The sequence below is a fragment of the Magallana gigas genome, chromosome 5 (genome assembly GCF_963853765.1).
Source record: "Magallana gigas chromosome 5, xbMagGiga1.1, whole genome shotgun sequence".
NCBI classification, from domain to species: domain Eukaryota; kingdom Metazoa; phylum Mollusca; class Bivalvia; order Ostreida; family Ostreidae; genus Magallana; species Magallana gigas.
This window is the reverse complement of record NC_088857.1, coordinates 12,075,860-12,096,954: the sequence shown is the minus strand read 5'-3', so window position 1 is coordinate 12,096,954 and position 21,095 is coordinate 12,075,860. Positions and strand designations below refer to the sequence as shown.

General features: G+C 34.1%; 2 protein-coding genes across 3 annotated transcripts; both read left to right on the top strand.

Annotated features, from left to right (window-relative positions):
- The first annotated feature begins 906 nt into the window (after positions 1–906).
- Positions 907–10,277, top strand: LOC105335382 (pancreatic lipase-related protein 2). Of its 2 annotated transcripts, none has more exons than XM_034450547.2 (6): positions 907–1,069; positions 1,543–1,847; positions 2,007–2,229; positions 5,954–6,070; positions 8,889–9,011; positions 9,551–10,277. In XM_034450547.2, exons 1-6 carry the CDS (start codon positions 1,054–1,056, stop codon positions 9,940–9,942), a joined length of 1,176 nt encoding a protein of 391 aa, XP_034306438.2. In that variant the 5' UTR covers positions 907–1,053; the 3' UTR covers positions 9,943–10,277. The 2 variants fall into 2 exon arrangements, with proteins under 2 accessions (XP_034306438.2, XP_034306430.2); XM_034450539.2 differs by having other exon boundaries at positions 939–1,212.
- Positions 10,278–14,774: 4,497 nt separating this feature from the next.
- Positions 14,775–20,700, top strand: LOC105335229 (uncharacterized). Its single transcript, XM_011439027.4, has 3 exons — positions 14,775–14,912; positions 18,977–19,083; positions 19,724–20,700. Exons 1-3 carry the CDS (start codon positions 14,890–14,892, stop codon positions 20,509–20,511), a joined length of 918 nt encoding a protein of 305 aa, XP_011437329.3. The 5' UTR covers positions 14,775–14,889; the 3' UTR covers positions 20,512–20,700.
- Positions 20,701–21,095: the final 395 nt, after the last annotated feature.

Here is a 21,095-nt window from a genome sequence, read left to right as displayed (position 1 = left end):
TCGAGGTACTAACATTACCTGAGTTGGTTGAATGGGTGAAACTGTGTACTCAAAAATAGAATCGCTTCAAAGTTTAAAAAAATAAATGTTTCATATGTATTTGACTTATCAGCGTGAACCATATGCACCATTATATGAATTCTTCTGTATTTACGTGTAAGCTACATCACATTAACGAGAACATTCAATACCATGTTTTTATCGAGTAACTTACATGCTAATCCTTTATCATAATTCTTGCCAGAAACACTCTCCTTCGTTTTACGATATCTTCAGATCATATAATGTACAATAACAATCAGTTTTGAATAGTGCTTTCTAAGCAATGGCGAAGATTTAATGATGCATTTTTAATTAATGATTAGAGATGAACTCTGTAGCATACACTGCAGGGAACTGCCTAGACAGAGGAAAGAGCCATCCTTAAAGAGCTTTAACTCGAGTCTCCTGTGTAATCTAGTTATTACGGCCCTCGTTTACCTCAATCAAAGTCGAGAAAATGTATCTTCTGCTGTTCGAGAAAAAAAAATTCGCTGCAAGATATTATTATTTCGATAGATAGCAAATCAAATGATAAACTTGTACTCTGCATGTTTGGGAAACTATAGAGTTCTTTTTTCTTGACAGTGTAAATTTACAAAATGTTTATCAAACCAAATTCGACCATGGATTTTTCTGCTGTTACAAAAAAGAAGACTTTTTTTTCGTTGCACTGGAGTATTACAACAAAAAGCCTATTAAATAGTTTACTAGTTCTTTGCGTGTTTGTAAAAATGAATTTATTTTTACTCGACAGCGTAGATAAGAAAAATTGAAAAACAGAACACTGTTTTGAATACAGATATTTCGCCTATTTACATATCAAAATATCAAACTTTTCTTGGTTTTTAATGGCCTGAAGATTAATTGTGCACCGTCTGTTTTATTGTGGTGGACTCGTAAGAGATAACGATGATAGTATCTCATATACACATTTCTTGTTAGAGGGGGAAATCGGTTTGAGTTCGGCGTGATTTGGAGATGAAATAAGGAAGAAAACCTAGAGGCGAGAGCATGTTGTGTCAAACAGGTATAATGTTTTTCGATGAAACAAGCTATACACCGTGAATAGCGTTAACCCTTTCATAAAGCGTATTCACTCTTGACTTGACCGTCGTCTAAGGCTCTTGAAAATGTGGTATGGGAAATTTTGGTGGGCTTACAGTGCTTTGCGTAAGTAATCTCAGTGTTTCATATTTAAAAAAAAATCCCTAGGTGGCAGATAATTATTTCAGTGTCAATATGGCCTTTTTTGCGCCCGTCTGACGTAAAGTTTCCATATTCATGTATACGAAATGATCGTCACTTGCTTAAAGAGTCCATAACCATTTTGTTTCAAAACTATGACTTGGATGGGTTTAAAAAATATCCATGTAAATGAATTAGTTATCCGAGACAGCGATTTACGTAGAATGATCTTTTACTGAAAATTGTAAAAAATGGGGACGCATTGTTCAAAAGTCTTGTAAGGGTTTTTAGTTACCTGATGTATCCGTTCGTTAGGTCTCGTTTTCCCAGATGTATGCTACGAAAACGACCAAATAGGATGCTACGACAAAGAGGAACCGTTCGATCATTTTGATATTCTTCCCAATTCGCCGGGTCCTTTCGGAATGGATGTTAAGTTTAAACTGTACACCAGACAGAACAAAAAGAAGCCAGAATTGTTGAATAACGTTCTGCTAAAGGTGGACTGGGTTCCTTCGCACTTCGATAAGACTGTCAAAACAACCCTTTTGATCCATGGTTTTAATGATAATGGAGAAATGCAATGGATACTGAAAATAAAAGATAGCATATTGGAAAAGGTAACATCAACTTTGCAATTAATCAAAATACTGAAATACATAGACATAATTTATAATTTTAAAAAGTTATGAATATTTCTTTTTTAGAAAAAAATATATAGGACTTTTCTATTAGTTTGAGTTGCGAAAAGTATTGATATCATTATCTTTTCTCCTCAGGAAAATGCCAATGTAGTAATTGTCGATTGGGGTGTCGGAGCCAAACACATGAACTATATGATTGCCGCCTCCAACACACGAACAGTGGGGGCTTACACGGGTCGCCTTATTACAGCAATGGTACCCGACCTCTCATCGGTTCACGTCATAGGACACAGCTTAGGCGCTCAAATAGCCGGCTTTGTTGGGGCGTGGACTGAAGGAAAAATCGGTCGGATAACAGGTAAACATTCCCTTTTTATTTCCATTAAATTAGGCATAGTGCTTAATATTTGGATATAAATGCATATCACGGCGCAAGAAATCGTGATTTCTTCAAATATTTCTCAATATTTTGAATTAATAATTACAGAATATGTATTCATAAATCGTGTCAATGCAGTTAATTCCATTGTTATAACTCCTTTAACATTTTCTAAAATTGGGTAATATCAATGATTGAGTGCAAGGTCGGTTAAAAGAGATTATTTAGAATGTTTAGAGGAATTTAGAAAAAGAATATCTACGTTGTGATATGCTTATTATCAATTCATATATCTACGCTACTTCAGAAATTTCACAAGAAATATAAGCTCATGTACATCTCAATTCTGTTTGATTCAAAAAAGACATTTACATAAAAACAAGAGGCCCATGGGCCACATATTGCTCACTTGAGCAATAGTTCTTGTATCGTTTATAATGAAGTGAACTCTGAGAAAATATTGTAAAACTCTTATATGTTTCAAGATTTTGCCATATATTAAACAATACATAAAAAGGAGAAACAAATTATGTCTTGGGCGTGTTTGTATTCATGAATATTTTACACATCAAATGAGACTGAATTTTAAGCTCCAAAATACAGTCGTTTTACCGGTAACGAATATTTGCCAGTATCGAATAATTTTTAGAAAAATTATTGGTGAAAGAGGAAGTTAAGGTTTCAAAAAATCCTAGCTAGGTAATTATAATTCAGAAATAAATATTTTATCAGTGCGTGAAGTTGTTTGACATTTGTACGATTATTTACCGTATTGATTACAGATTAAAAAGGTGACCTAGATATGAGTTACCGGAAGTGCAAGGCAGAAAAAACGAAAGCGTGAAAACAATTATGCCTAACTATAAAAATAAAAGTTTGTTATTGACCCCTATTTAGTGGATAATTAGTTATTATAATCCATTTTATAAGATTAGGCATCGTATAAAATAATAATGGAGTTTTGAATGAAATTACGACTTCAAATAGAACCACGTGTAGTTTTCCTAGTTTCGTTTCATTGCGATAGAAGCATTATTTGGCTGAACATATTGATAGATATACAGGCAAAACAAAGGCAAATGACAATTACTACTCATCAATTACTAATACATGTATAGCGTGTTTTCATAAAAATTCATTTTCATAATGTACCGCAAGTGAAAACTGTTAAAGTCCAGTTTCAATTTGACGGGAAAACAGTATGACAAAAATAACGATCATATTATTTGTTTAAATGACATATTCACACAATTATTTTTCTTCTTTATTTATAAGTCTATTAACATGTACCTCAAGTATATTTTTGAAATTAATTCGCCTCAAAATATTCGGCCAAAAGTAATAGAGGGCGCTTGATTCGATACTGGAAAATGAATTCGAAACTAGGAAAATGGAGGGGTGTTGAAATTACTATCTCCATAATTCATCCTTTATATTTTTCGGAAATTTGATTCTACAGTTTAGAAGTACAAAGAAACGTGATTAAAAAAAAAACATTTGGAATTCCGATAATATTAGTTGCATGCACGACGAAACCGCATACTGATCCGTTACCGGTAAAACGACTGTACCCATTTGCAGTCAAAAAAAAAAATCAAATTTCACTGAAAAAATTCAAAAAATATTCATTAAATAATTGAAAGATGATATTGGCATCTGTTTTGTATTTCAGTCATTAAAAGATTCTTTATCGATTCATCGAATAAAAATTGCAGGTGTGATGAGGACATTAGACATGTTAGATTTTGCATTCTCATCTGTCTTATAGACTAAACTAAAAAAAAAAACATGGAAAGCCTATATATAGTTGATAAAGTCTATCAATGGTTCCTACTTTTCTTTCCATAACTTTATCATCTTTTGTTCTTTTATCTTTTCATACTGTGTGATTGTGAATCAAAACTTCGTAAGAACTAAGATCCACACCTTTTTAAAGTTGTTTGAATTTATGATCTTTGATCCCGATCACTTGGATCCCTATATGTGAGTAATTGATGTCGGGATCAAAATTCCAAAAAACCAAACAATGTGTCGATAAACATATTTCCAGATAATTAAACTATGATAAACTTATCATGAAAATTTCTTTTTCTATTTTTGAATATTTTTTTTTAATAAAAAATGATTTTAACAATTCAGAATCTACACTATCTTAGAATAATTGCGTATTAGTTATCTCACAAACTGCATCATTGTTATTCTTAAAAAGAAGAGTTTAAAAATATTTTCCTATTATATAAGTATATGTTGAACTTTGAACATCTTTTGGGGCCGTGCGTAGTATTAGTCCGAGGAGCATGGATTTCACAATTTAGAATCTACATTATCTTAGGGTACTTGTATAGTAATCTCACTAATTGTAGCATTGTAGTCCCTGAGAATATATGTTTAAAAACTTTTCCCCCCATATATTTCTATGTTAATTTCGTCTTTATTAATAAACTTTGAACCCCTCTTGGGACCCCAGTTTTGACCCGGGGATCACGATTTTTACAAATAAGAATTTTCACTATATATTAAAGCTTTGATGTAAATATTGGCATATCTGGTGCAGTGGTTCTTGAGAAGAAGATGTTTTAAGACACCCACCCAATTTCCACAGTTTTGCAATTATCTCCCTTTTAAAAAAGGTTGTGCCCGTTATACTAACAATTTAGAATTCCCTTCCCATAAGGATGCTTTGTACCAAGTTTGGTTAAATTTGGCCCAGTAGTTCTAGAGAAGACGTCAAAAATGTGAAAAGTTTACAGACGGACGGACAGACGGAAGGACGGATGACGGGCAACAGGTGATCAGAAAAGTTCACTTGAACCTTCGGTTCAGGTAAGCTAAAAACAGATGTACAGATAGAACAACTTCAACTTAAAATGACAATACTGTTGAAGAATTTCACATTTTTAATTGAAACATGGCAAAAGGAAAACATTGTTGGCTGAACTTGGTTAAACAGACATCTCAACGGCAACATTTGAACAGCAGGTGTTAACTCCACGTGTTGTTATAAATTAGATTCTATTTACTTTTGATGAATCGGAAACACTCCTTTTAATATATAGTTCAAGTATACTGATTTCAAAGCCTTTTCTTGATAAAAATGCAAAAAGTTCCATGTTATTAGTGACAGCCTTTTCATATCAATCTTACGAAAAAAGTTCAAAGATGCGCGTTTTGGTCAATACGCTCCTGAAAACCGAGTCAGTTTTTGTCCTAATTAACATGCATGAAACTTAATACATTTTTTTTCATTGATTTTCAAAAAATTATGATTATATTGCAACAGTTTGAAGTATGTACGTCTTCGATGTCATAGGCTTCTAGACAGATATAAATCAACGATTCTCAACAAAAAAAATAAGGAAAATCAATTTGTATGACTATTAACTATTTAATAAATCATTCTTAGAGTAGCGCGAAAGTTTCATCTTGTTATTAAGTCAAAAATCGAAAGCAAACATCATAACAGAAAAAAGTAATCACGATTGTTTGATTATTTTATGGTAAAGCATCGGGTTTTGTAAAAGGTAAGATAAAATCGATTTAGTATTTAACTACCTTATCATTTAATTGAGTATCTTACTTATAGCTACAATTTCATGAAGTTTGTGAACAGTTGTGTTTACTAAGAATGTTTCTCAATTTGTGCAAATGCATTTGTACATACATGAAAATGAAGTCAAATAACATTGTTTGATTGAAATTAAAGGGTTAGACCCCGCGGGGCCACTGTTTGATAAGTACCATCCTCGGGCACGACTTGACCCTAGTGACGCAGTGTTCGTTGACGTCATACACACAGACACGGACGGTGATTTTAATTTAGGTAAGAGGTTGATTCTCCTGCGACTGGATGTTGGTAATAACTTTTTTTATTTATGCGAAATCAATTCTTATTAGAGGGCCTTGAAAAAATCAGAGTCGGATATTCACAGAACATGGAGATACTCATTGATTTGATGATTCATTAACAAAGTAAAATAAAGCTGTCAACATAAACAAGAAAGATTCTTCCGTCGTGACTCCTCCAATAAGAGAGCTGTCAGTACTATCTGGTTTGTTAAATCGAGTTATTCATTCACTTGAAAAATTACTCGACAGTGTCTTTAACCTCTAAAGTCGGACAACGCCAGTTATTGGTTTTAAAGGGGCATGGCAACGATTTTGGTCAAAAAATATTTTTCCGATCTAAATGTTTACAATGCTTTGCTAAGACATTTTTAATAGGCAACCAAAATTTGAGTGTCATTCGTTGAGCTATAAGCGGGTTACAGAGCTTAAAATTGTTTGCAATGTAAACAAGGCTTTTGTTTACATCTCATTGTAGAACTAAAAATTTCAGATTTGGATCTAAAATTAACGTGTTAAACTTTAAGAACTGTTTATCATGCTTAATATAAATAAGGAGATAGACAAATCAGCTTGAATCTTTTACTGGTGTATTGAACCTATGTAGACAAAAAAAAACCAGGACACAAGCCTTGTTTACATGACAAAGACTTGTGAGCCCTGCATGTATCTTGCTTACAACTCTACGACTGGCTCTCAAATTTCATTTGATCGCTAGAAATGCATTCCTAAAGCATTGTAAATAATTAAAACAGAAATATAGAATTTAATCAAAGTCATGACCATGCCCTTTTTATATTAGTTTGACAAGAACATATACAAGAGACGTACATATACTAGGTCGTTTCCCGTCTTTCTCCTAGTAAAATATTGGAGCCATTTTAACAAGACCCTTGGACTTTCAGTAGGATGTAACGATCTATGTCTTGCGTCAAAACAAGTTAAAATGACGCTGGTTTCAAGCGAAATATACACCGATTGCGTAGTCTTCGCTCAAAAGCCAGACAATTCTGTTGATTTCAAAGAGACATGCCTGAGTGGCCTACAATGAAACAGAAAGGCCTACGCCACATTGCCGTTTGAAACAACTACCTAAAGTTCAAGCTCTTGTTAAAATGGTTCTATTAGAGATATAATCTATTTAGTGAACACCGCTTCTAGTTTGACGTATATAGAAAGCTGTAATTCTAGAATCAATTAAAGGCTCTTGGTTGTATTGCTTTGTATTTTACGGATCTTTCTTGTGGCCTTTAGGAATGTTTATTATGAGGCCGAGATAGTGATTCCACTGAGAAACATTGATACAGTAAGAGTATCGAAATGAGACTGCGGTGGCCGTAAGCGCTTGTCGATAATTATTTTGCGTTTTGATGACGTCTCAATCTAAATTTTAAAAAATTATATATATATATAAATTTAAAGATATTTCATCAACTTGTGAACAACCTTGATCCCAACATCAAATTTACTTTAGAAAGTAGTGACGCCAAATTACCATTTTTGGACGTTCTGGTTATAAAGAAGAATTCAAAACTTTTTACTGATATATACTACAAAACAACTGACACACATCAATATCTTCATTTTAATTCGTGTCACCCTCATCATACAAAAACTGCTATTCCATATAATTTAGCTCGACGTATTTGTACCATTGTGAGCGATGAAAACACCCAAGACATACGCCTCGGGGAACTCAAACATTACCTCACTAACCAAGGTTATCCCGAAGGTCTCATTGACGACGGAATTCGTAAAGCCAGGACGTATGATAGATCGGAATTATTAGCCAGTAAACATCCGGAAAAAACCATTGATATTATTCCATTTGTACATACTTTTAATCCAAGAAATATGAACATTACGCCAATAATTCATCAGTTTAATAATATCCTCATCAACGACCAATCCACGAAAGAAATTTACAAAGATGTGAACTTCATTAACAGCAGACGTCAGCCTAAAAATCTAAAACGAATATTGTGCACTTCCCATTTTGATACTAAACACACAGTTACTAAGTGTAGAAACCTACGATGCGGGACCTGTGACCATATTACAGAGGGATCTAAGTACGACTTCAACGGAAAAGAATTCATCGTAAAGACGGACATGTCATGTGACACTAAGAATGTATTATATGTTATAACATGTCCAGGCTGCAACGAGTACTATATTGGGGAAACAAGCAATCCACTTCGGGCCCGTGTGCGTGTACACAAACAACACATAAACACCCCGGGATATCGACAGATACCGTTAAGTGAGCATTTGGACACTTGCGGCAATAAACAGTTTAAAATCTTTCCATTTTACAAACTGTTGAGTGACAGTAATGTGCAAAGAAGAGAAAAAAGAAAAACAGTTCATCCGTATTTTTAAACCCAAATTGAACTGTCTGTAATAACAATGTATTGAATTGTATGTTATATACTATGTTGCAAATTATATTTTTTCCGCTAAATCTAACTATGACGTCATAATAGACATTGCCGTTCAACGTTCAAGTTTTTTGACGTCACGTTACTATGTTACCATTATATAGCTTCTGAAGATTTTAAAATGAAAGCGCTTAAGCTATATTGAACGTTTTTCGTGTTTTCTTATTTAATTTTTATCTATAACTCGCCGATCACTGTGGATTTTATTGTGTTTCAATATATATATATATATATATATATATATATATATATATATATATATATATATATATATATATATATATATATATATATATATATATTTATATAGTAATAAAAGACATTTAAAATTAGCCGTTGGTTGTGTATTATAAGGTCTTGGGATGAGTAATCTGTGCGGAGATGTGGATTTCTTTCCTAATGGCGGAGAAGTACAGCCGGGGTGTAACCAGTCCGCCCTGACAATTGCTGACAACATTGTCAAACTGAAAGTAGAAGGTATGCTAGTGTAATTGATGCTAGATATTTTGGGACAGTTGTTTCATGATTAAGAGAGAAGGCAAAAATAGAACACAGGAGAATGCAATATCTACGTAGCGTTGATTTCCAATGGCATCGATTTTTCAATTAAGTGCTCTGCAAAATTAAAACCACTGCAATGATTTTTAATCCCTGAATACCTATTAGTTCCGAACAGCGCATATGTCTTTATTTATAAAAAGGGGGTATTGCTTCCATCAAAAAATTATGATAACATCATATTTCTGTACGAATTTTGAAAATCCTTTCCAATTTTACGCTTCCAATGTGATTCTCAATAGGTTTAAACGGTTGCCAATTTTTACCGTATTACTCCCCTTTAAAAGTATAACTTTGTAAAAAGATTGCACTAGTAAGTGGTAGTGTTGAAACATAATTAAGGTTTGGGTTCAGGAAACTGATTTTTTAAGGTCTGTCGTTTCAAACGGAAGACATTGTTGTTTTCGTTCGGTTTCTTTTTCCCTATTATTATTATGTTTATTTATTATAATTCTCAGAACTACACAGACTTTTTCCATGCAGCCATGAACGTTCCATCCGATTATATACAGAATCCATTTTATCCGACTGCAAGTTTCTGTTTTGTCCTTGTACAAAAGAAGATTTCCTCAAGAACGTTTGCCCCGATTACAACTGCACTCAAATGGGTTATGACGTCGATGTGAATATCAGGGGGACTTTCTTCGGATACACGCGTGCGCAATCTCCGTATTGTATTAAAGACACACCAACCACATTGTCTTCAACAGAACCGGATGTCTTCAATGCGACAAATCCGATGTCTGAAGAAGGGGGATATCAGGGAGCACAATTTAATATAACTGTAGATGTTTCTATTGAACATAACAGCACAGCGGTGCCCCTTAATACGTCTCATGGAAGTAACTAGATGGTTAACCTTGAAAGGGGAAAACCAGTCTGGTGAAATTGGGGTTTCTGGTATAGTAAACATGCAGGTTAATGTAACAAAACTTTTCCAGTATTAAATCATAAAATTATTCAGTTTTCTTCATTTCAGTCATGCGAAGTGCATTCATGAATTAATATGTTATATATTACATTTGTCATTTTTTGTCTTTTGAAAGTTCAAAATTAGATGAAAGATAAAATGGATGCAAAATGTATCTTAGTTAGAATTTTCAAAATGTATAAGCCATGTATTATTTGGTTCCACACTATGATATCAAACTTTTGACTAAAGATTTACTGACTTATTATATCAAGGTATGGTATGTGATTGATAATAAATCATGAATGAAAAATTGGATATTGCATATTGTTTTCATTACTGAATGAAATATTTTTATTTTATAATACTCAATCCATGTTATTTTAATACCAAACGTGATGCATTATTTACAGGTTCTATCGAAATTCCTAGTATATTGTATATTTGGATTACTGCTTTAAGACTATCTGTTCCTTTTAGCAGGGTGTGGTATGTTTTGCAATATCCAAACCCTCTTTCACATTGATTTTAAAGTTATGTTCTACAATCTTTGGTAAGGTCTCACAATTCTAAATTTGATTATTATTCATTTAATACCAGTAGTAAGTAAAAAATAATTAAGATTGTATTTGGGTGCAAGATTCAAATGATGCAAAGAAATGAAAGGATAGGCACTTTAAACCAGAATTATCAACTTAGTTTTTCGTATAATTATTCTTAAAGGGGCATGGTCACGATTTTGGTCAAATTTTATTTTTCTGGTTTTGGAATGCATTTCTAATTATAAAATGAAATTTGGGCCCCAGTCTTTGAGTTTTAAGCAAGATACAGGGCTCACAATTCTTCGTCATGTAAACAAGGCTCGTGCCCTGTTTTATTTACATAGGCTCAATATACCAGTAAAAATCTTTTTCAAGCTGGTTTGTCTATCTGATTATTCATTTAAAGCATAATTAAACAGTTCCTAACGATAAATACATTCGTTTTAGGTATAAAACTGGAAATTTTCACTTCAACATTCATAATGTTAACAAAAGCTTTGTTTACATTGCAAAGAATTGTTCGCTCTGTAACTCGCTTATAACTCACCAAATGACACTCAAATTTTAGTTGCCTATTAAAAATGCCTTACTGAAGCATTTTAAACATTAAAATCGAAAAAATAATTTTTGACCAAAATCGTGACCATGCCTCTTTAATTCTCATTCTCATTATTCTTATAGGCCTTATGTACTAATTCATAAACTCTATATTGGCCTAAATTTGTTTGGATAAATTTCAATTTTGTTCATTTATATCGTATACCATGAGGTCAGAGATCATATTTTTTATTATTATACTTTCATGTTAAGTACTGAAATCTGATTGGTTAAGACACAGTTGATAATCCGTTCTATCGCCCTCAGCGTTAGCAACACACCTAGCAACGGGTAACACAACGAATTGTTACATGCGCGTAAATTATGCGCGTACTGTTTGGCGTAGAACTCACGTCATTTCTATTTAAAAGCAGTGAAAAATTCTCTAATATTAAGACATTCAGTATAATAAAATAAATAGTGCCTGTTTGGGAGGATAACAGTTGAAATTGACACCCCTCGCGTCGGTTGACAATGGTTTCCTCGGGGTGTCAATTTCTACTGTAACCCTCCCAAACAGGCACTATTTATATAATATTAGATGGAGGTATTAAGTGGAAGGTATAGATAAATTCGTTATAAGAAAAGGAGGATTTTTTAATGGTTTTGATATCATAGCAAGCTAAAAAAAAAAAAGAAGTTTAATATTTGTTAAAACTATAAATCCCATGAAATATTAAACGGGAGTTAGGTTAAATGAAATAAAAACCGAAGAGGATGGCAGCAATAACTTGTTTGATAAAATATTGATAATTGAATAATAATAATAATCACAGATTAAACATTACCTTTACTCGGGGTATAGATTTATAAAAGATAGTGGAAAATTACATTAATACACTGATTTTCTATTGGGAGGGGGTAAAGAAAATATGGCTTAAGCAATTTAAGAACAATTGCATTGTGAAATGTTCTTTTCAGTAATAAACGGCCAATCTTGTTTTATACCTCTTCATGTTATTTACACTGGAAATGACTAGAAAAGCGCTAATTGGGTCAGGTGAGCGATAGGGTTCACAAGAATTTTGTATATGAAATAATTTCACTAAATAAATGATGATTTCTTTCTTATTTAAGATTAAAGTGACACGTTCACGATTTTGGTCAAATTTTATTTTTTATAATGCTTTAGTAATGCATTTCTAATGATCAACAAAATTTCTAGATTTTTAAGCAAGATACAAATCTCTTTGCTGTGTAAACAAAACTCGTGTCATATTTTTTGTTAACATCATTGGTTCAATAGACGGGTAAAAGTTCTTTAAAAGCGTATTTTTTATATGCTTATTCCTTTATGAACATTACTAAACAGCTTCTAGCGTTTGTCACGTTAAATTTTAACATTGAGTTTTCTTTTCAACATTCAAAATGTAAACAAAAACATTACCTCAGCTTTGTTTACATAACAAAATCAAAGTACTGAAGAACTGACGGGAGTTGATTTTGTTGATGTTTATTTATTTTAAAATCAGTGATATGTTATTTTGCATGAAGGGTATATGTAGTTTCTAATTTGAATTAGGACCTACGCACATTTTTATAATATGAATTTTTGGACTTCTTCGACAAGAATGTCGAGAAACCCCCATATGAATCATGTTAAATAATATTTAAAGATAAAATTAATTCAATCAAACTATGAATCGGTAATAGAAATATTTCTCGAACATTGTATGGATCCAAGCAATTTTGAACTCTAGTCTCGTTCAACCAAACGCTTGGCTGACACCGTAAATCTCCGACAAGGATTTACGGAGACAACCGAGCGTCGAGTTGAACGAGACTATATTGAACTCTACCGTAGGAATACAAACGACTACAAAAACATATTTAATTGTTCGTACCATTTAAAATTTAATTATTTTCAAAGTATTCATAAATAAGTTTCCTTGAAAAACAATGCTTTAGCATACATTAAATCGAATTTATCAATTATTTTCAAGAACTAAGTCTTGTCAGCAGCAATGATTTGTGCTGAGGTCCAAAACACTGTTTCACTTTCGGTTTGTCTGAGTAACTGCATAGGAGAGTTGATTAAAATCAACTCCAAAAAATAGAGAGCCCTGTATCTCGCTTAAAACTCATTAACTGACACTGTAAATGTGGTTAACTATCAGAAATGACTTATTGAAGCATTGTAAAAACTAAAAACAGAAAAATCATGACCATGCTTCTTAAAGTTACCTCATCTGAATACAATGTATACCTGTACATCTAAACGCACACTTAAAGGAAAGGAACGTATTAGCCTCCATTTGAGAAGCAATGCAAATATTGTGTTCAACAAAATAATCTGAATTTGTTTGCAGCTGAAGAAACCTGTATCATTTTTTTTATGCTTGGGTACTTGTTTAATGAAATATATTGATTTCAAAATGAATTACGATTGCCTTGGAGCAAGGATGCGACATTAATATTTTGTATGGTGTATCTTCACTGTTTTCGTGATTTCGCAAATTTCTTTAAAATAAATACGCCTATCATATAGAATTGTGGAATCAAACAAGTGGACTGTCGGTTCCTTAGTGTGCCATTTTACAAGTGAAGCTTCATACCGCCAAACTGGCTCCAACAGAATCTTGAAGAAGTAGATCGAAATAATCAACCTTTTATTCTATTCAAATTCCCTATGGGAACTTCAGAAACAGTGACATAAAAAGTAATCCGAAGATGTATATAATAAACTGTAATTCTGTCTCTATAATTGAGAGATTTTTGAATAGAAAAACTTTAGATTTTTGAATTATCGCCAACTTTATCAACCAAAAAAAATATTGATCATTGCTATATTACGAACAAAATTACGATATTTGTCAGTATGGTGTGTTGAAAACGGGTTAATTTTATAGCTGTTAACGCATTTTCAACTGGCAGTAACTTCAGGTCTCAATCGAGGATTTAAAAATAGAATTATAATAGGAAATACACAATATACTAGTCCAACACTTTACCCGAAAGAGTAATCTTCATAATGGTAATACATTTACATGTATCAATACAAGTTATTTTTAATATTATGAACCTTGTATGCACTAACATAAATCCGTGTCGTGCTACCTGTACGATGTACCAAACATGCGGATGTCCTCTATATCAAACTTACCTTTCCATGGGTCATGTTTAAATGGGTTACCTGATAAAAAGAAAACATGCATTGGCATGAACGATTTCCGTATTTAAAAATCTGGAACATGCCTTTAAATCTAATTGACATCGTTCGTAAAACAATTCAAGGGTACTTAGAAACCAAGAAACGTACTGCATAATATGGTTAATTTGTTTTATCTAAAAAAAAATATAAACAAGTAATACAATTTTCATATGCGCAACATCTTAAGTATTGAAACCTGTATAAATGAATTAATGTTATTGTGCACATATATCTAAAAAATGTAAACAGGTAATAATTTTTTGTAATGGCTAAACATCATATGTTATGAAATCTGTACAATATCAAATTAAACTTTATAAAGTTTTAAATTTAATATTGCTTCTTAATCAACTTTAATGAATATGGATTATAAATATGAACATAAGCAAAATACTGTTTGGAAACAGTGTTTATTGTATATTCATATTGTGAATAGCTATCGCGCACGCAAACTTTTACCTAATGAATATTGTGAAGTTTTCCCGGAAGTCGACTTTCTCTATGATTATATATAATGTAGTTTTGACACTTACGGCTTGCCATTAAGGAACAGGTGACTTGCTTTTCAAGAGATTTGCGTTTTAAAGTAATTTGAGGATGGAAGAGATGTCAATATCGAGGTACATGTATTTTAAATCATATATGTTTTGGGGAAGCAAATACGATGTAAAGGGAATAAAGTGACGTTCCATATATGTATTCGATTCAATATAGTGTGATGCACATAATTTAGATATCGTTATTGCATTACAGATAAATAGTGGAAATATGATTAGTATCTCGACTCTCAAGGTTTGAAATTATTCGGAAATTCTTTTTGTTTACAGATTTTGAAACTCTTTATCATTCACGATGTAATACTATCAATTTTAAAGCCACAAAGGCCATCGCGATTTATATGGAAGCTCGGTGGTTGCAAAATTTTAATATTACTAGGATTTGAAGTACGTGTAAGATCTTTCTAGCTCTATTTTTGTCAATCATTTATTTTTTGGTTATATTCAGAAAATATTACAAAGTAAGGCAGATTAAACGTTATTTAAATCTATATTCGACCTAATTCTGTCTATCTCTCGATACTACTCGCCCTCAATTCTGAGTACTCTGAGTAGGGTGCGCTGCTTGTTAGTCCCCTACCGGTTTCACCGGAGGGGACTATAGCTTTCCTCTGCGTCCGTCTGTCCGTCCGTCCGTCCGTCCGTCTGTCCGTCCGTCTGTCTGTCCCACTTCAGTTTTCCACACTTTTTTTCTTTATGCATTTGAGGAATAATATGAAACTTGCTGAACAGCTTCAAAATGTCAAACTACAGATCAAGTTTACATTTTGTAGCGTCTGATTGACAAATTTTCGAGAAAATTCATTTTTTATATTCCAATTTTTTAATGTTCGGGTTCGTTATCGGGTTCGGTGTGTATTGAATAAACGAGGAAAGTATGTAGTCAGTAATAATATCGTGGGTTACTTGTACCATTCCTTTTATCATTTCTAACAAACAAATAAATTCGATAAAATAGTGTCAAGCATTGTGTTGTAAATTTAATCGGCAGGGTTTTTTTTTGTATTATTGCAATCGGGTTCGTTGTCGGGTTGGGCTGTTTAACTGTTTGGTTTGATTCGGGGTACAGAGGACAGTAAGAAATGATATTGTGCATAACAGTGCATTGTTTTCACAAATTTTTACCAACGAATACAGAATAGACTTGGCGAAATTACAGGGGATGAAATAAAGAGTATTATTTTACCTATTTTGTATTAATTTCTATATCAACTATATAGTTTTAATTTCCTCTGTTCTTTTATCTCTGATGACATCTCGTTTACAATAGCTCTGAAATAGTTGTGTGCTTGGAAGCTTTCATAGAATAATACAAACCGGTAGGGGACATGTATTGCTTATGCAATACTCTCAGAATGCTTGTTAAAAGAATAAGAGAAGTGAGTAAAGTAAGATTTCAACAGGATGAAAAGGGGATAGTAATATTATTACATTTTAGTGAAGATAAAAGATAAGATAAATAGTATCTACAATTAAAAGACATAAAAGCACTTTTGCAAAATTAAGGCCTGAGGTGGTTCAATTTGCCCACCTCCAGTTTGAAATGATCAACATCTGGAAGTGCGACAACACTGTCCGGCAGTCTGTTCCATTGGACTATGGTAAGAGGGAAGAAAGAATATTTGTAAACATTTTTTGTTGTTTGAATCTGCCGAAAAGTAAAGGAGTGAGTTGAGCGAGTAATCCTACCAGCTGGGACAAGTTGAACCGAGGGGATGGCTACCAGGCCATGAATGATCTTGTACATAAGTACAAGTCTGGCATCGGCCCTCCTTAGCTGTAGGCTTCTCCAACCTAGGGTATGTAGCATACTTGTTACACTGGATGTCCTGCTATAGTCAGACATCACCCACCTCGCTGCTCTGCGCTGTACTGCCTCAATTTGGTTAGTATGTGTAGCCAAGTGAGGGTCCCAAACGCTGACAGCATACTCAAGCTGTGGGCGTACCACAGCCTTGTATGCTGCTGACCGAAGCTGCTGGTTCTTGGTTGGAATATTTCTACGTAGAAAGCCAAGAGTGCTATTGGCTTTATTTGTTACCCGGCTGATGTGCGTACTCCAATTTAGGTCATCCGATATATCAACACCCAGATACCGAGCTGATGAGGTAAATTCTAACACCTGTCTATGTAGTATATATTTGGTACGGATGGGTTTTCTGGATGTTGTTATATGGATAACCTGGCACTTACTTGGGTTGAATTCCATATCCCACAGGGTCTCCCAGTGCTCAAGTTTCTTTAGGTCCTCTTGAAGCATTGACTGACGTCCCTTGCCATCTAGAGTAATATAGATGACAGTGTCATCGGCGAAGAGTCTGACTTGTGATTTCACTTGCTCTGGTAAGTCATTTATATATGCAAGGAAGAGAATGGGACCAAGAACTGAACCCTGGGGGACCCCAGATGTAACAGGGATGGATGTAGAGAAGAACTCACCGTCTACCAATACCCTCTGGGAACGATTGCTGAGGAACCCCCTGATCCATGCTAGGTTTCGGCCTCGAACACCAAACTGATGTAGTTTAAAAAGTAATTTATTGTGTGAGACCTTATCAAAAGCTTTGCTGAAGTCCAGCAGGATCAGGTCGGTTTGTTTACCGTTTTGGATGTTCCGAGCAAGTTCATCTACCAGCATCACCAGTTGAGTTTCACAACTGCGTCGCTCCCTAAAACCATGTTGGAGATCATACAGGATGTTGTTCTGTGTAAAGTGCCTTACTAAGTTGGATGCGATGATATGCTCCATAGTTTTGCACAATATACAGGTAAGGGATATTGGTCTGTAATTGGCCGGTTTTGATCTGTCCCCCTTCTTAAATAAAGGACTTACACTTGCTGTACACCACTCTCTGGGTAGTACACCCGTGTCATATGAGAGCTGAAAGAGGATTTGAACTATTGGGCTTACCTCATTGTGCAGTTCCTTCAGTAAGATGGGAGAGATTTGGTCAGGGCCAGCTGCTTTGTCTGTTTTCAGATTTTTTAACAATTTCTCTATACCCTTTGTACATACCTGTATGTCAGGCATCATTATTCTTGATTGAGAGGATTCATAAGTAACGGGGGTACTTGCATACTTAGCTGGGGGAGGGGTACTGTTATGGTCACTCACCTTCATGTCACATAGTTGGGAGAGGGATAGAGGAGATTTAGGGCTAAAAACCGACTGAAATTGGCGGTTTAAAATGTTAGCCTTCTCTACTGGTGTTGATTTGAGGGTTCCGCCCTCCTTGAGCGGTGACACGCCACACGAGTCCCTCTTAGCATGCTTTAAGAAGGTGAAGAGTTTTTTAGGAGCATAGGTTTGTTTTGGGCCTGTTTCTGAGTCAGAGACCTGGTCCTCCAGTATACCTAGGATGTTGTTTACATACCTATCATATGAGAGTCTTGTTTGCCGCTGTACAAGATGTGTGATGTTTTTATAATGCTGTTTATCCTCTGGTGTCTTTGTTCTTCTCTGTCTATAAAAGAGTTTATCACGTTTTCTAATTAAACGTTTGATGTGAATATCAATCCAGGGTAGCTTGTTTTTTCCTCTGGTCCTTATTGATGGTACAAAGGTTGATACACCCTCTAAGATTTTTTGTTTAAACTCATTCCATAAATTATCAGAGTTTGTGTATAAAGGTTCATTCATGAGAACATGGTCTTTATTATGTTATATAAGTGAACGATACAGTTCGTTTTATGAACGGTACGGTTCGCGGATCGTTTCTTGAATGGAACGGTACGGTTCGTCTTAGAGGTGTAGTAGCATATCAGGGTCTGTAGATTCTAGATCTATTTCTATCATGTATTTATTCTTTTTATTTTTTGGTTATTTCGGATATATTACAAACAATGGCAACTTTAACGTTTTATTAATCTATCTTCGACCTAACTCTGTTATCCTGTTTAGGGTATGAAAAAGACGTGTATCTTCACTTTCTTGTTTACTCAGTTTTAAATAACTTAAAAAATATCGTATCTTTCAAACAATTATAACACCCTCACTAATCTCCAGCTGCTAAAAAAATCGAGCAACATCAAAAAAATTCAGTAACTAAGAGCCATAAGGTCTAATTAAATAATAATTAAGAAGCTATCAAAAATGAAAGTGTCAAAATGTCTCTATTTCTTCACAGAGCCATCACTGACCTGAATATAAGCCGAACAATCAAGGGGGTGCGCTGTATCGTTCGCTTTCCTGAGGGTGTTTCAAGCCTGTTTGATGCTTTCTCAACACTGTTAGGTATGTTTACTTAGACAGTACATGTTCTGTACATGCATACTGTGTGATTGCCGATCTTTCCGCAATATATTTATAATGAGAAAATGAGACGGAAATCAGAAGAAAGTTCCTTTTTTAGTGCTTTAGCTTCCTAGCCAGAACACCGCACACCCAAACATTGAATATCTAAGCCCAAATCGTTATCATGCCCTTTAAAGTTAAGTAGCAATGGTATTGTCAATATCCCCCTGTATAGGTTGCATATATTACCAATTGGCATATTGTATCAAATTAATCTTTCGTAATCTGGTATAAGTAAGTTATCGACAAATATTAGAGATCGATTGGAGGATCTAAAATTAAACGATTGGGTTGGAAATCCTTCACTCATAAGGAAAACTGAGGAAGGATTTTTTGTGAGTGGGTGATTTGCTTTAGCATTTGATATTACACGTGGTCAATTTTACTTAAAGTCGTCAAATGATGGAATATCAGATATAAATCAAGCCATGATCTTAGATAGTCAATTAATTTTGGAATTCATGTAAACCAGTCATCTACATGTAACTACTATTTTTATTTCTTTTTAACAGAAATTAATATCTGCATTACTTGATTTGTTAATCGTGGGTCATGATAATGTCTTGTTATTACTCTTCAGATAAACAAATATCAATTCCCGGGCTTTTTCGGTTGTTTGAGCTAGCGATAGGCATCAGCAACAGGGCTTTACCAGACGACCCGAACACCTTCCTTGATCACAAACCTATTTTTGCTGATAAATTTGTATACGTTGGTTCATGCAAACTAGAAATTCATCAAAGTTTTAACGCTTCAGCTTACTTCCATCTTCCATTTGATGTCTTTTCCACATTGGATTACGTTGGGAAAAGTTCGTATTGTAAAGTACAAGAAATGTGTCAAAGAGACAATTCGCAGTGGTTTGCTAGACTGAGTCAGCAGAACATAATGGTCCATCCGGTTACCAGAAAACCTCTAGAGCTCCCTGCTTCTTGGCGAAAAAAGTATGGCCCAATGTGTACTGGTTCACCGTTTGTTATGGAAAAACTAAACCGTCCAGACGCGTGCATGGCTGTAGACCACTACAAGATTCAGACATCGGATATTGACAGCCAAAACCACACCAACTGGGTCGTTTATGTTGAAATTTGTATGAATGCCTGCAGAAAAGGTTTGGACAAAGAACTATTTAGCAAACCTTTAATTAAGAACAGTAAAAATGGGTTGAAGGAGATCCAGATAAGATACATAAACGAGGCTTTGGTGGATGAAGAGGTCGTAGTTCACGCTTGGGAGAATTTGGGTAGAGATGATCAACTATGTTTTGAGCTGACTAGGGGATCCGATGTGTGTATTCAAGCAACCATTGCATTTCATCAGTTTTGTGTTAAAAGCACAAATATTGAGTCAATTAAATCAAAGATTTGACACAGTTTCGAGTATCTAATGAAATGCACGTATGAAACTTACTTCATTCTACCCCGCCAAATAAATGAGTCTACACCATACGCTGTATAGTACATATACTGGTGTAGCACAAAACCGTTTTCCTTTGGTTCTTGTTTATATTCAAGACGTTAATTATTTACGTTTCAAATAAAAAATGAAGCATATTTTTTTAAGAACGAAAAAATTAATTATGTGTTGAATTATCTTGCAAATAGCTGGCAAACTACCATATTCGCGAGCCTTTACTTTAGCAGAGGGTCCTTTTTAAAGCTTTACGTATAACGCATATCCAGAAACTGTTCTAGAGGGGAGATGGAGAAATTTGGGCAGGGATGGGGGGGGGGGGGGAGGGGGCTCAAGACTAAGCTAATTTTCAGTACCTTATGATGTGAATTGAAGAAGTCTGATTTTTCCCAAGTCCCCTCTTAGTCCGCGCACAATGCACAAACACATTTTATGAATATACCTAATGAAAGTGGAGGTATGTATTAGTTATATAGATTCTGTACATACAATTATAGCCTCTGATGTATGGAACTTTGACAGGTGGATTCTATCTAGGT